Source organism: Sebastes fasciatus, chromosome 20, assembly GCF_043250625.1.
Source record: "Sebastes fasciatus isolate fSebFas1 chromosome 20, fSebFas1.pri, whole genome shotgun sequence".
NCBI lineage: Eukaryota > Metazoa > Chordata > Actinopteri > Perciformes > Sebastidae > Sebastes > Sebastes fasciatus.
In genome coordinates this window covers 8,470,104-8,482,944 of record NC_133814.1, presented here as the reverse complement: position 1 = coordinate 8,482,944, position 12,841 = coordinate 8,470,104, and the positions used below count along the sequence as shown (strand labels likewise).

The window sequence follows — 12,841 nt, the reverse complement described above, 5'->3', positions numbered from 1 at the left end:
ATTTTTTCCTTTCTTTGTCTTCCTGCTTCCCCTTTTCCTTTCCTTCTTTCTCTGAAGTGGCCTCTATGAAATCCGCCTTTGTGTGTCACAGGTGTTTTCATCAGCCGTTGCTAAGTAGGGCTGACTGTGTGTGTGTGTGTGTGGTGGCCAAACAATGGTTTCTTAGTTGTGCCCTGACAGACCTCTGGCCCTTATCTTTTGTTTTGGGAGGGGGCAGCAGGACCCCACCCACTCATGTTCGTTTGTTCGTTCTCTGATGACAAGAGATGCCAGACTCCGCCTCTAGAATTCCTTTCTGTCATCTTCAGTGTTTCAGCTACCTGAGGCTCCATAGATTCTAGGCTTAGGGGCTGGGTGATATGGCTTATAAATAATATCTTATTATCTCTCTTCGATATACAATATACATCTCAAAATGTTCACATTTGCTTCTAGAATAACTAGGGATATTAATAATTAACCGTGAACCGACATTAAGCATTTTAACCGATTAACGCTATCGGTTAGAATGGTTAAAAGCAGTGTTAATAATGAATTAAAAAGCTGAGGAAAAACTCGTCACTTAAAGGAGAAAAGCTGGTCCAGCTTAAGAGAGACTTAGCCGGAGTTACAGATACAGGAAGTTGGCTCGGGTCTTGAGCTCGCTTGAGCGGAGCGAGTTGTAGCCTCGTAGCATTTATTCACCGACAAAATAGACTGTACACACACTGTCTGCTACACCTACATTCACAGCTATTACGCCACCGACAAACCCACACTCACCGCCGCCACACACACGGTCTGTCGGAAACTTGCTGAAGTTACGCCGCGCTGACAGACCGTATGTGTGGGACTACGGTGAGCACAAAGCTACCAGCAGAGCTACAGATTTTAATGTAGTACAAACACACACACTGTTTGTCAGGGTAATCGCTATTGTTAATCCGGACAGACAGAGTATCGTTAGGCCGGGCAGACGCACAGCGAACAACCAGCTAAACTAAATGTGCGGTGGAGACTTTTACTGGGAGAGTGGCTGCATGTCCGCGACACTACACGCAACATCGTGGCTTCTAAGTTAACGCTCCCGGACAGTGAACTGGAGACAGTGAGCGCAGCATTGTGGCTGCTACAGTAGCTCTCCTGACGGTGAACTGGGGACTCAGCTGTCTGTTGTGCTCCTGCAGCTGGCGCACCGCTGCATGCGAGGCACAAATCTTGTCGGTTTACGGTTAATAATCAGTTAATGAGGGTCGGTTATAACTTAAGAACATTTTTCAAAATTAGCATCCCTAAGAATAACATAACTATAAAAAATGTGCGATCAATTTGCAATTGATTGTGATTAATATATTTTAATCGATTGACAGCCCTACTTTGTGCTTATTTATTTATTTATTTATTGTTGACTGACTGATTGAATGAATGTGAAATTGCCGATCATGTTCACAGAAAGGTCTCTTTTATTTTGTCACTTCTTATGTGTTCTTATCGTAATGCCTAGTATATACACACATACCGCAAAACAACTTTGGGGGGCTAGTTTGATTGTCTTTCAAAGAGAAGGCTTGACTGCAGTGTTCTACACTGGGTGGTGTTTTAGGTGATTTTGCAGAGGATAGTAGTCCACATCTGCTCTCCTGGAACCGAATCACCTCTTTTTCTTCGGAAATGATTCTTCTGTTCTTGGCTCCTCTCCAGGATCCTCCTCCGTTTTGAATTGACTTGAACTCAGGACAATGATTGATGTTAAACTGGTGGACGTGGTTGTTCAGTTTGGTGTGTGTATGTGTGAGATGGAGAGCGAGTCTCCTGCATGTCAACACAACCTGCTGTTACTCCATAAATATATTACTAAAAATGCACAAGGAATATCTCGATATAATGATACGGTCAACCCACCGCCACATCACACGTAAAATTATATTCAGATATATCTGATATATTCGATGCATCGCTCGCATATAGACGGGACTGAAATAAAGTTTCAGTGTTGCTTTCTTGCTCTTCCACTTTTTCCTCTCTCATACTATCCCTAGATTTAACTAGGAAGCAAGTAGGACAACACTTAATTTGTGGGAGGAATGACGGGAGGTTTTCATAATGTAACACTTCTCTCCCCTCTTCTTTTCCTCCCTGCAGCGTGCGTCAGTGGGCCCGCAGGCTCCACGCCGGTGCTGAGTCAGGATGAAGAGGTTCAGGCGACACGGCCAGGAGTCCCAGAGAGATCGACTCAAACAGGAGCTCTTCCAGTTCAACAAGGCAAGTGAGCCCCGACGGGACACAACACAACACGACAGCAGCAGCAGATGTGAATCTGGTCCTCATTAGTTGCTAGAATAGAATGTATACCATTTAACTGTACTTAAACAACTAAAAACCTGCTGCCTCGGCGTAGTTTCCCCTCAGCTGTTTCTCTGTTTGGTTGCATTTGCACTGCAGAAAGGTGCACAGCTTTATCAGTTTCCACACAGGATTTTGCCAAGTGTTACGTGATGTTAATAACAGCTTGTGCAGCTACTGTTTTGTCATTTTTTGTTTACACCTACACACCTACTTTGACCTTTAAATAAACTAGTAAGAGATTGTGGTTACATGAGCTGATTTCCTCCTTTCAGACCAAGCATACACGGTTTAAGAGCAAGCCGAGGGCAATATGATAAGGTGGAGATGAAAAATATAGTCTTGTGATGAAACTGTATTCTTTTTAGGTTGTTGGCAAATTTAACTAGTTGTGTTTGGATTTTATTTTTGTCAGAAATCTTATTTATAAACCTAATTTTGATTAATTAATTCTGTGCGCTCCTGTGTTAATTTTTTTGCACGGGATTATGATCTTTTCATTTTGGCTTTAATTGTGAAGCACTTTTTTAAAGTCAGAATTTTTAAACTGGGTGATTGATCTCTCTGACTTTAGTGATGATGGCTGTCATGTCACTGCTGCTGGTGGTTTATAGGTACGTGTGATGAATTAATGATAATTCAGATGCTATATATAGGCACACATAGCTGTGTGTAGGGATGTCACGAGAACAGATACTTTGGTACCAAGTCGATGCCAAAAATTTAGAAAATGTGACGGTGCTCGTTTTTTTACAGTACCGCAGGTCACGTCAGGGCTCGAGACTAACGGCGTGCCGTCATCCCGGTAATGATAGAAAATGTCCCTGATGATGCTACATTGTGAACAACAAATCTGTTTTGAAATTGGAAGGAGAGCTAGTAACGTTAGCAGCTAGCAGCACAGTCCTGCTAAATAATGAAGCCAATGTACGGAGGTTGCATTGAGTTACATTATGATGTTCACGCTCTATTCAGTAAAAATGAGTATTGGGCGGAGGCATATTTCAAAGCTATCATGATGTGTTCTTGTGCAATTTAGTTTTTGGCGAGGCGAATCATCAGGGACTAATGATAACTTCACAAAATCCAGAATGCTAACGGTAATGTGTATGTTAAAGTACATGGGTTTGTAACTGTGGTATATCGAATCGGTCCTGAGAATCGTGGAATTTCACTGGTATTGGTTATCAACTACTAAATTTCTGGTATTGTAACATCCCTAGCTGTGTGTAATGGTCGTGTACAATGGCGGCTGCTGTTGCCTTGTTGGTGAAACCGCGCTTCTTCTTTGCCGTTCTCTTTTTGACAGGTATAAAGGCTGGTGGATCATACAGAGGTATTGATTGCCTATGCACATTTCTGTCATTGTGCGTACTCAGAGTTTTATATATCTGGTCTGTGGAGAATACTAAACATGCAGAAAAAGTTTACTACGGAGGTTCCTATAAAGAGTGATCGGCATGAAGTATTTTTATCCTGATCGATTACTCAACAATAGACCCTTCGCTAAGCCCCGCCCCTCCACCCCCGCTGCTATTCCAAATTTTTTGTTGAAAGCGATTTCAGAAAGAAGCAGACAGAAGGGTTTACAATATGCATTCGGAGGATATATCCAGGTTGTCAAACTCACTCAGCAGCAGATTAAAAACACAAAGATAGAAGCCTCCAGATCACAGTGTAAAAGTGAACCACCATCACCTGGTGATCGAGACAGAAGACAATGACATTAAGGAACAACACTGTTCCTGTAAAGCCGGGTCGGTCGTTATTCACTGTTACAATCATTACAAAGCAGCATGTGTATACCTTCAGTAGTTTGCATAGTATTGTGCTAAAGCTAGTTCTGCTATTGCTGGCTCCACAGGTTTTTACGTCTAAACGTAAAGTTTTAGAAACGTGTACCTCCTTCCAGCTGCTCCAAGTAACGAGTAGCACTATTACACAAAGTTTAACCACTACTAGCTCTAAATCCACAAAACCAGCCTGAAAATTAAGAAAATCTGTCTGCTAGTCTGCGTTCGAGGGGCGGAGACTTAGTGTAAGGTCACTTAACTAAACAAGAAGTCCTCCTTCAAAAACATATCAGTAACACGTCACAGTCATGACAGAGGAAGTGACAGAGGGGGGGGGGGCTTTGACACAGCAGGATTCATGTTTCTATGTTATCTGTAACCCTTCCTATTCCCTGTCCACATGCTGTTATCTGCAGTGTCTTGTCTCCATCCTGTCCTGACATTGTCTCTGCTATCTCCGTCCGTCCTCTCTCTCCTCTCCAGACAGTGGAGCATGGGTTCCCCCACCAGCCCAGCGCCCTGGGCTACAGTCCCTCCCTGCAGCTGCTGGCCATCGGGACCCGCTCCGGGGCCATCAAACTGTATCCTTCCCTCCGCCTCACTGTGTGTGTGCGAAATAGTTGTCAGGGAGGAATCTGTCATGTTTGAACTTGAGGCAGGCGGTGCTAATGAGACGGCTGCTAAATCCTCGTCTGCGGTTCACATGGCTACCTGGTTCAGGTGCTTTCGTTTTTTCCCACGCTGTTGCTCAACGCCGCCCGCCGTTCTCACACAGTGGAGTCTGTGCTGCCACGGCTGTTCACACACAATTCCGCTCATTGACAGTGCAGCGGAGCCAGTCGGTACTCTCTCCCCATTGACACAGAAGAGATAACCACGGTACCTTCTCTCATTAGGATAATCCATTCATACAATGCAGCAGATTGTTCCTGGATAAAAAACTGCAAGAGAGCACAGATGAAGGCAAATGTTTGAATGAATAATACGAGTCAAAGAACAGAGCAGCTTCTGTTCTTTTTATGTAGCACACAAATCATTTGATAATGGGGATGAACTGTATGAGAAAAATATCTTCTTTTTTTTTTTTCAGACCTATATTGCAATTAAGATTCAGTGAGTTCAACTGGAGTTCTGCATTTGTGGTATACATAATACCACAGAAGATGTGGTTGTACCAATCATAATCACAATCTTTACTTGTTCATACATGACTTGAATCAGATAAAATAATGCAGCTGCCTGTTTCTTTAGGTCCTCGCAGGGTTCTTTTTTTTAAGACACAGTGAAATGGAAAAATACATCTCCAATCCTGTGTCCTTGTGTGAGCTGTTCATTTATCTCTTGTTAAATGCTATATGATAAATTCTTGTTAAATGCTATGCTAAAATGTGTTTATTTTTTTTCAATATCAAAATGTCCCTTAATTCTCTTCCTTTTAAAGGGACCGTTTGTAACTTCTTACACATATAAATCACACGGGTCGGTGTCCCATGCACACTCGCATATGCGCTTGCATGTGGCTATGCTGTTCAGACAAGACCCCAACACAAACTACACGGAAGCACCAAAACCACAAAGTTATATCTAGTGAAGCCCGTCTTGCAAAACAGTGTTGGTCGGGGGACGCGGGGGAGACCATAGCTGTGGTCTCCAGGGCCGGAGTCTCTGCTCCTCTGCTCCTCTGCTTGCCTTCACTCAGCTCGCTCCACCTAACGTGCATGCGCGCACACTACACACTGCAGAAGTCTTCGTAGCTCTGAGAATATCTAGTGAATGTACAGTGGACGTTTGTGCAGAAATAACTGCTGCAGCTCCTCCAGACCAACAGAGGTGAAGCAACGGGGCTCCGCAGCAAGAAACGTTATCGTCTCCGACCGGGTGCCGGTGTCTCCCTCCGGCCGCGGTCGGGAGGCTGAAGCAGGAAAAGCCAACACTAGGATCAGCAGTGATTCATGGAGAGACCTCTCGCTGTTAACAAGCATTGCTGATTCTTACAAACAGTCCCTTTTTAAAATATAGAAATATATGCCCCATTCATTTGAACATAACAGATGGAAATAAAAAGAGCTGTGAAATTAATGTGTTATTAGGAAATAAATGTCCCCTGAAATTAAATTAAAATAGGCCTTTGAAAAACATCCTTTTTAAAATAAATTATAAAAAAATTTATTTAACTATATTGACTCATCTATATTTATATTTACATTTATTTATGACAGGATTTATTTCATAGTCATGTTCATTTCCTGGGCATATTTCTTTATTTAATTATGTATTCATTTAGACGTGACATTCCATTCTTCAGTGCTCACAGTATACAGGAATTCAATCTTTCACGTTTTTTTATGTTCCTATGCACAGATGTGCTTTAGATAACACTTAGTTTACTTATTCATTGTTAAACTATTATTCAGAGTTTGAATAATAAAATAGTCAAATAAATCACAAATATCACTAAATATTACTCAAAAAATCAGCCGAAATTAGGGGAACATATTGAAAATACCAACCTCATTTTAAAAGGAACACTACATAGCCTTACTTGTAATACTTGGATATTATTCCTACTGTTTCTTCAGGTTCTTATTCTGCAATCCATTTATATTGTGTATATTTCACCTCACTATAAATCACTTTTTGTCCTGCAGCAATAACCATATTTCCCCGCGAGTAACACTCTTTCATCTCATGTCATTTTATCTAACAGTACTCCTAATTTGTTCTGATGATGGTGCATGCGATTGACTTGTAATCGAGAAGAGTTCGAGTTCTCTGAGCCAGCTTATTACCAGCCTTTGATAACCAGGATCACCAATGTTACGCTCTGGTGAAGCCAGCTAATCCAAAGCTATGAAATACAGGATCCTGGTGTCTTTTATCACTGTATGTCCAATAGGACTGTATGTGTCTGTCATCACAAATCCAGTGTGTCCTTGACCAGTGCCCAGGTATGGAGCTCCAGGTGTGGAGTTCATGGGTCTACATGATGAGAATGCTGCCGTCACACAGGTGCACTTCCTCCCCCACCAGGTACAGTCAAAGAACATATACAGCAGCATTTCTGCTTTTTAAAGTTACTATGAGGAACTGTTAACTGATTATGAAACGGTCTCAATTTAATACTGATGCCTTTTATATGACCTACATAATTAAACGAGACCATCAGCGAGAAGATTGGCTATTTATATATAGTTATTCTTAATGCTGCTTTTGTCCTCAGGGACTTCCAAAATCAACACAAAATGAAAGTTCCTCGTAGTAGCTTTAACGTAGCCTGCCTTGTTTATCATGTAGGAGACAGTCTTTTGTATGGAACATTGTTAGCCACTTGTGAATGCCTTTTTAATTGCTTTTTTTGGACAGTATTGATTGATTGATTGTGGCTTATGTTTAGCTTGAACTGGTGACTCTGCTGGATGACAACAGTCTGCACATGTGGACTTTAAAAGCTCACAAGGGACTCTCTGAACTGCTGGAGATAGGACGCTTCACACTCACTGGACCACCTGGGTAAAACACGCAGTACACACTCATACAGATGTCCCCCTTTTTTTTACCCTTTTCCAGTGCAGGTAGTTTACAAGGAACTATTTTAGGAACTTCTGAAATGTATCTACTAGAGCGGTCAAATTTAACGCGATAACGCATTACTGCAAATTTGTTTTACGCTGTTGTTGCCTGTTGGGCTGCAGTTTGCCATGTTATGATTTGAGCATATTGTTTATGCTAAATGCAGTACATGTGAGGGTTTCTGGACAATATTTGTCATTGTTTTGTGTTCTTAATTGATTTCCAATAATAAATATATACATACATTTGTATAAAGCAGCATATTTGTCCACTCCCATGTTGATAAGAGTATTAAACACTTGACAAATCTCCCCTTTAAGGTACATTTTGAACAGATAACAAATGTGATTAATTTGCAATTAATCGCGATGAACTATGAACAATCATGCGATTAATCTTAAATATTTGTATCGATTGACAGCCCTAGTATCTACATTTCAACCAAAGAACACTACTTCCAGTTGTGGTTGCTGGGATGTAGTTAGTTTCTGTCCCCCAAACAGAAGCCTCCAGACTGGTACAACATGTCCTGGGGCTCCTAAGTTCTTGAAGTAATTTGGTTTAAAAGGCATATCCATCAAGGCACTACATACCTATCCAGTTTGATAAATCCTGTATAAACATGCATTATACTACAGATGCAACGATTAGTCGACAAATCAATTTGGCAATCGGCAGAAAATTATTTTGATGATTAATTCATCGTTTCAGTCGTTTTTTCAAGCATGAAATGTCAAACAAATTTCCTGGTTCATTTTCTCAAATGTGAGTATTTGATGCATTCTGTTGTCATATATGATGGTAAACTGAATATCTTTGGCTGAAGAAAACAAGCTAATACCTCCGGCTGTGAGAAATTATAGCTGGCATTTTTCACTTTTTTCTGACATTTTTATAGACCAAACAATTATCGAGAAAATAATCTGCAGATTCATAGAGAATGAAAATAATCGTTAGCTGTAGCCCGGCTTTATACAAACTGCAACTGTTCATCAATCCTCCAAATGATCTCACTTCCCTCTTCTTCTTCTCCTCATCCTCAGTGCCCCTCCCAGTGTTACCAGGGTGACAGCAGTGCTGGCTCACTCCTCAGGGGAGCTGCTGCTGTTGGGGACAGAAGGAGGACATGTCTTCATCGTTGAAGTCCCAGGGTTCAGAGAGCTGGAAGAGAGGAACATTAGTCTCGACCAAGTGGCCAGCAGGTCAGCAACCACAACACAGTGCACATAGTTTATAGCCTTCATTTCACAATATCACCACACTGAGCCAGGGAGGGGAGATTTCTGTGTAACAATAGTCTACAAATCAACAGCATTTATAGCATCCATTATCAATGTGTCCAGCATCTCACTCAAATCTTCACTCAAATCTACAATATACCAGAATTTATTCATATGAAATGGAGCTCGAGGCTAAATAACGCTCCAAACTTGCGCTAAATTTTGGCGAGGAAAAACTGGCATGGCCATTTTCAAAGGGGTCCCTTGACCTTTGACCTCAAGATATGTGAATAAAAATGGGTTCTCTGGGTACCCACGAGTCTCCCCTTTACAGACATGCCCACTTTATGATAATCACATGCAGTTTGCGGGCAAGACATAGTCAAGTCAGCACACTAACACACTGACAGCTGTTGTTGCCTGTTGGGCTGCAGTTTGCCATGTTATGATTTGAATATATTTTTATGCTAAATGCAGTACCTGTGAGGGTTTCTGGACAATATTTGTCATTGTTTTGTGTTGTTAATTGATTTCCAATAATAAATATATACATACATTTGCATAAAGCAGCATATTTTTCCACTCCCATGTTGATAAGAGTATTAAATACTTGACAAATCTCCCTTTAAGGTACATTTTGAACAGACAACAAATGTGATTAATTTGCAATTAATCGCAGTTAACTATAGACAATATTGTGATTAATCATGATTATATAATTTTTTCATCAATTGACAGCCCTACAAAATTAGCAATGAATCAAATTACTACAAAGAGGTTGCCGCACAGACAACCTGGGGCCCCAGACACCACTTTCACACTAAACACACATGAGCTATATAGTTGAGTCCTCCGTAGTGTGTTGAATGAAGTGCAGCGCTTAATCCTACAAAACGGTGAACTACAGTAGGATGCTACAGACCACATCGGAAACAAACAACCACAATATAAAGATTTGTAACCTGTTGATATTATCTGCCATGCTTGAGATATTTTACCTGGTAGGATAGAACGGTAGAGAGATACATAACTGGAAATCAGAGACCCACAAAAGTGTATTTGGGGTCAAAGTTAAATTTAGTTGAACTTTGGCTTCGAGACCTGGTGCAGAATTGGGCCTGTTGTGGCTCATGTGGCTGCTGGTGAGAGTGCAGTCACTCTCTCCATTGGAAATAATGGCCAGGCTCTTAGTAGTGTTGAACTGGAACTGAGCCAGTGAGGGTCTGGGGCCCTTATTAATCCAACGTTGGTGGCTGTATGAGAGCACATGTTGAGATGTGAGACCACTTGTAGTTTGTGATCCCTAAATCCAATTTATTAACTGTACCTCTGTTGTACAAGACACAACTGCCTATATATAAGGAACAAAGTTAAAAGGACAGTTTTATGTTGTTTATGGTTAATCCATTTGAAATACTGTGAACTGCTGTGCGTTTCCAAAGGGAAAAGTAAATCTGAAAAAGTCAAAGCTACAGAGTATTACTGTAAGCTTGAGTTGTTTTTTTCAAGCATTTGTGTTGAGTGCATCCGGGGAGACACCCTTAAAGGGATAGTTCGGGTTTTGAAGCTGGGTTGTATGAGGTACTTATCCATAGTCAGTGTATTACCTACAGTAGATGGAGAAACAGGCAGGAGTACCAGCACAGGAGCAAAGCAATGTACTGCTGTGGACGGGAGCAGCAGCAAAATGCATTTTAAAACATATTCAAAATTATAAAAAAAAAAAAATCAATAACAATTTAAGTGTACGCTATATCTAGATTATTTTCACCGCTTTACCTTGCTGTCAGACAGCCCTTTCTGACGGGGAACTGAAGCCTTTTATCTATGCTCTTTTCAAAGCCAATAGATTCCTTTGAGAAAAACAGTAATATTACCTCGCAGAACACAGGACTTGCTGCGTCGATCAGTTAGTTTGTTTGTATTATTGTGAGACTTTGGTGAATCCAAACTTTAAAACACCAAAGTCACACAATAACACAAACAAACTAACCGATCAAGGCAGTAAACTGACTTGTTTTGTCAATGGAGTCTGGTGGCTTTGAAGAGACCACAGATGGATATAACGGCTTTGGTTACCCGTCAGAAAGGGCTGTCTTACCGCAAGCTAAAGCAGTGAAACTATTCTACATATAGCTTACACTTACTCTGATATTGTTTTTTTTTTTTTTCTAATTTTGAATATGTTTTAAAATCCGTTTTGCTGCTGCCTCCGTCCACAGCGGTACATTGCTTTTCTCCTGTGCTGGTACTCCTGTCTGTTTCTCTGTGTCTCCAAACAATTGGTGTGCCGACCGTCATCTACGTACTGTAGGTAATACACTGACTTTGGATAAGTACCTCATGCGACCCCACTATAAATCCGAACTATCTCTTTAAGGGTGTCTCCCCAGATGCACTCAACAGTAATACTCAGTAGCTTCTCAGATTCTCTGTGGACAGCAGTTCCTTATTTCAAGTGGATTGACCATAAACAACCTAAATGTGTATTGATCGTTCAAACTAAACCGCTGTCACACACAATACAATATATCCCTGTGTCATCAACAAATGTGCTCTGAGTCTCCACAGATCAGATTGATGTTCTGTCTCCCATCTCCTTTCACTCATTCTTTCCTCTCTCCTGTGTTTTATCCTCTTCCTCCCGTCTCCTCCAGCGTGCCAGACGACTACATCGGCCGCAGGAATCTGGAACACGCAGAGGCCTTACAGGAGAACCCGATCAACCCAAACCAGGTCGTTATCGGCTACGGACGCGGTCTCATGGTCATCTGGGATCTGGAGAAACAGTGTGCCATCCAGCACATCCCCGCCACACAGGTAAATGTTCTGTAGCTCAGTATAAAGCCTCTGACCTGAATAGAACACCAGCCAGGCCTGGATTAGCTGCGGTTACAACCGGTATGCTTAATCATGGTATTCGCCTTGTGTATTTTCCACGTAACCATAGCAACTGGAGAGTGTGTGGTGGACAGAGGACGGAGCATACATTCTCAGTTCACACAGCGATGGAAGTTACTGTCGATGGATGGTGGGTCGCGAGGACGTGAACGAGGAAGAGGAGAAGTCCGACATTCCTTACGGTGAGGATAAAGAGGTCTCCGCTGCATATTTGGCTTTTTACTGCATGAAATGTGTGATGATAACTCGTCTTTTATCGCTGCAGGCCATTTCCCCTGCAAGGCCATTTCTAAAATAGTCCAGCTACCTACAGAAGAAGGGTGAGTTCACTTCATTCACCAGTGAGATTAATTTGTGACATCCGTCAGTGAAAGTGCTTCTTACGTCCTCACCGTTCTAATGTTTAACTCTATTCACGTGACCTATTGTTACACATTAATCACTGTGCAAACTGAACTGAACTTGAACCTATATGTGTGTGTGTGTGTACGCAGGCCTCCGTTCCTGCTGTTCAGCGGTGGCATGCCCAGGGCCAGCTACGGGGACAGACACTGTATCACAGTGATCCACAGTAAAACACACGTGGCCCTGGACTTCACCTCCAGGATCATCGACTTCTTCGCCATCAATGCCGGACCGCAGCACACAGGCAGGCGACACACACACACACACACACACACACACACACACACACACACACACACACACACACAGAGAGAGAGACTTCATTCTCTGCTCAGGTAGACGTTACTCCTCTATATCTTTACATAGACAATAGTTGTTTGCTGCTATATTAATGCTCTGGATATCGTATAGAGCATCTTTTAAAATCTTTGCTTAATCCGTACAGTGCCTGCCCGGCATACGGTTCCACTCTGCCAATTATAACACGTTAAACTCCTCAGTTTGCTATCAGACAGGCACAGCTATCAAGAGTCTTCATCTAGCATTGAAACGCATTGTGTGTTTTTCTCCTGTAATCTGATCTCTCCCAGTAAACTGGTTTCTTGTGTGCATGTAAAAATGCTCATTGTT

At 41.8% G+C, this 12,841-nt stretch overlaps 2 protein-coding genes across 14 annotated transcripts in view; both read left to right on the top strand.

Annotated features, from left to right (window-relative positions):
• Positions 1–12,841, top strand: part of galk1 (galactokinase 1) — a 108,047-nt gene that overhangs the window by 28,630 nt on the left and 66,576 nt on the right. The gene's annotated exons all lie outside the window — the stretch shown is intronic.
• The window catches only part of llgl2 (LLGL scribble cell polarity complex component 2), a 38,297-nt gene that overhangs the window by 11,565 nt on the left and 13,891 nt on the right, over positions 1–12,841 (top strand). For 8 of the 12 annotated variants that reach the window (XM_074621030.1, XM_074621023.1, XM_074621029.1 and 5 more), the window contains exons 2-10: positions 2,122–2,241; positions 4,599–4,696; positions 7,064–7,145; positions 7,510–7,625; positions 8,729–8,887; positions 11,563–11,725; positions 11,856–11,988; positions 12,072–12,126; positions 12,301–12,455. In XM_074621030.1, coding sequence (XP_074477131.1) covers positions 2,167–2,241; positions 4,599–4,696; positions 7,064–7,145; positions 7,510–7,625; positions 8,729–8,887; positions 11,563–11,725; positions 11,856–11,988; positions 12,072–12,126; positions 12,301–12,455 — 1,036 coding nt within the window. In that variant the 5' untranslated portion in view covers positions 2,122–2,166. Of the gene's footprint in view, positions 1–2,121; positions 2,246–4,598; positions 4,697–7,063; positions 7,146–7,509; positions 7,626–8,728; positions 8,888–11,562; positions 11,726–11,855; positions 11,989–12,071; positions 12,127–12,300; positions 12,456–12,841 lie in introns of all 12 variants that reach the window. The other 4 variants (XM_074621031.1, XM_074621025.1, XM_074621022.1 and 1 more) reach the window with 1 other exon arrangement.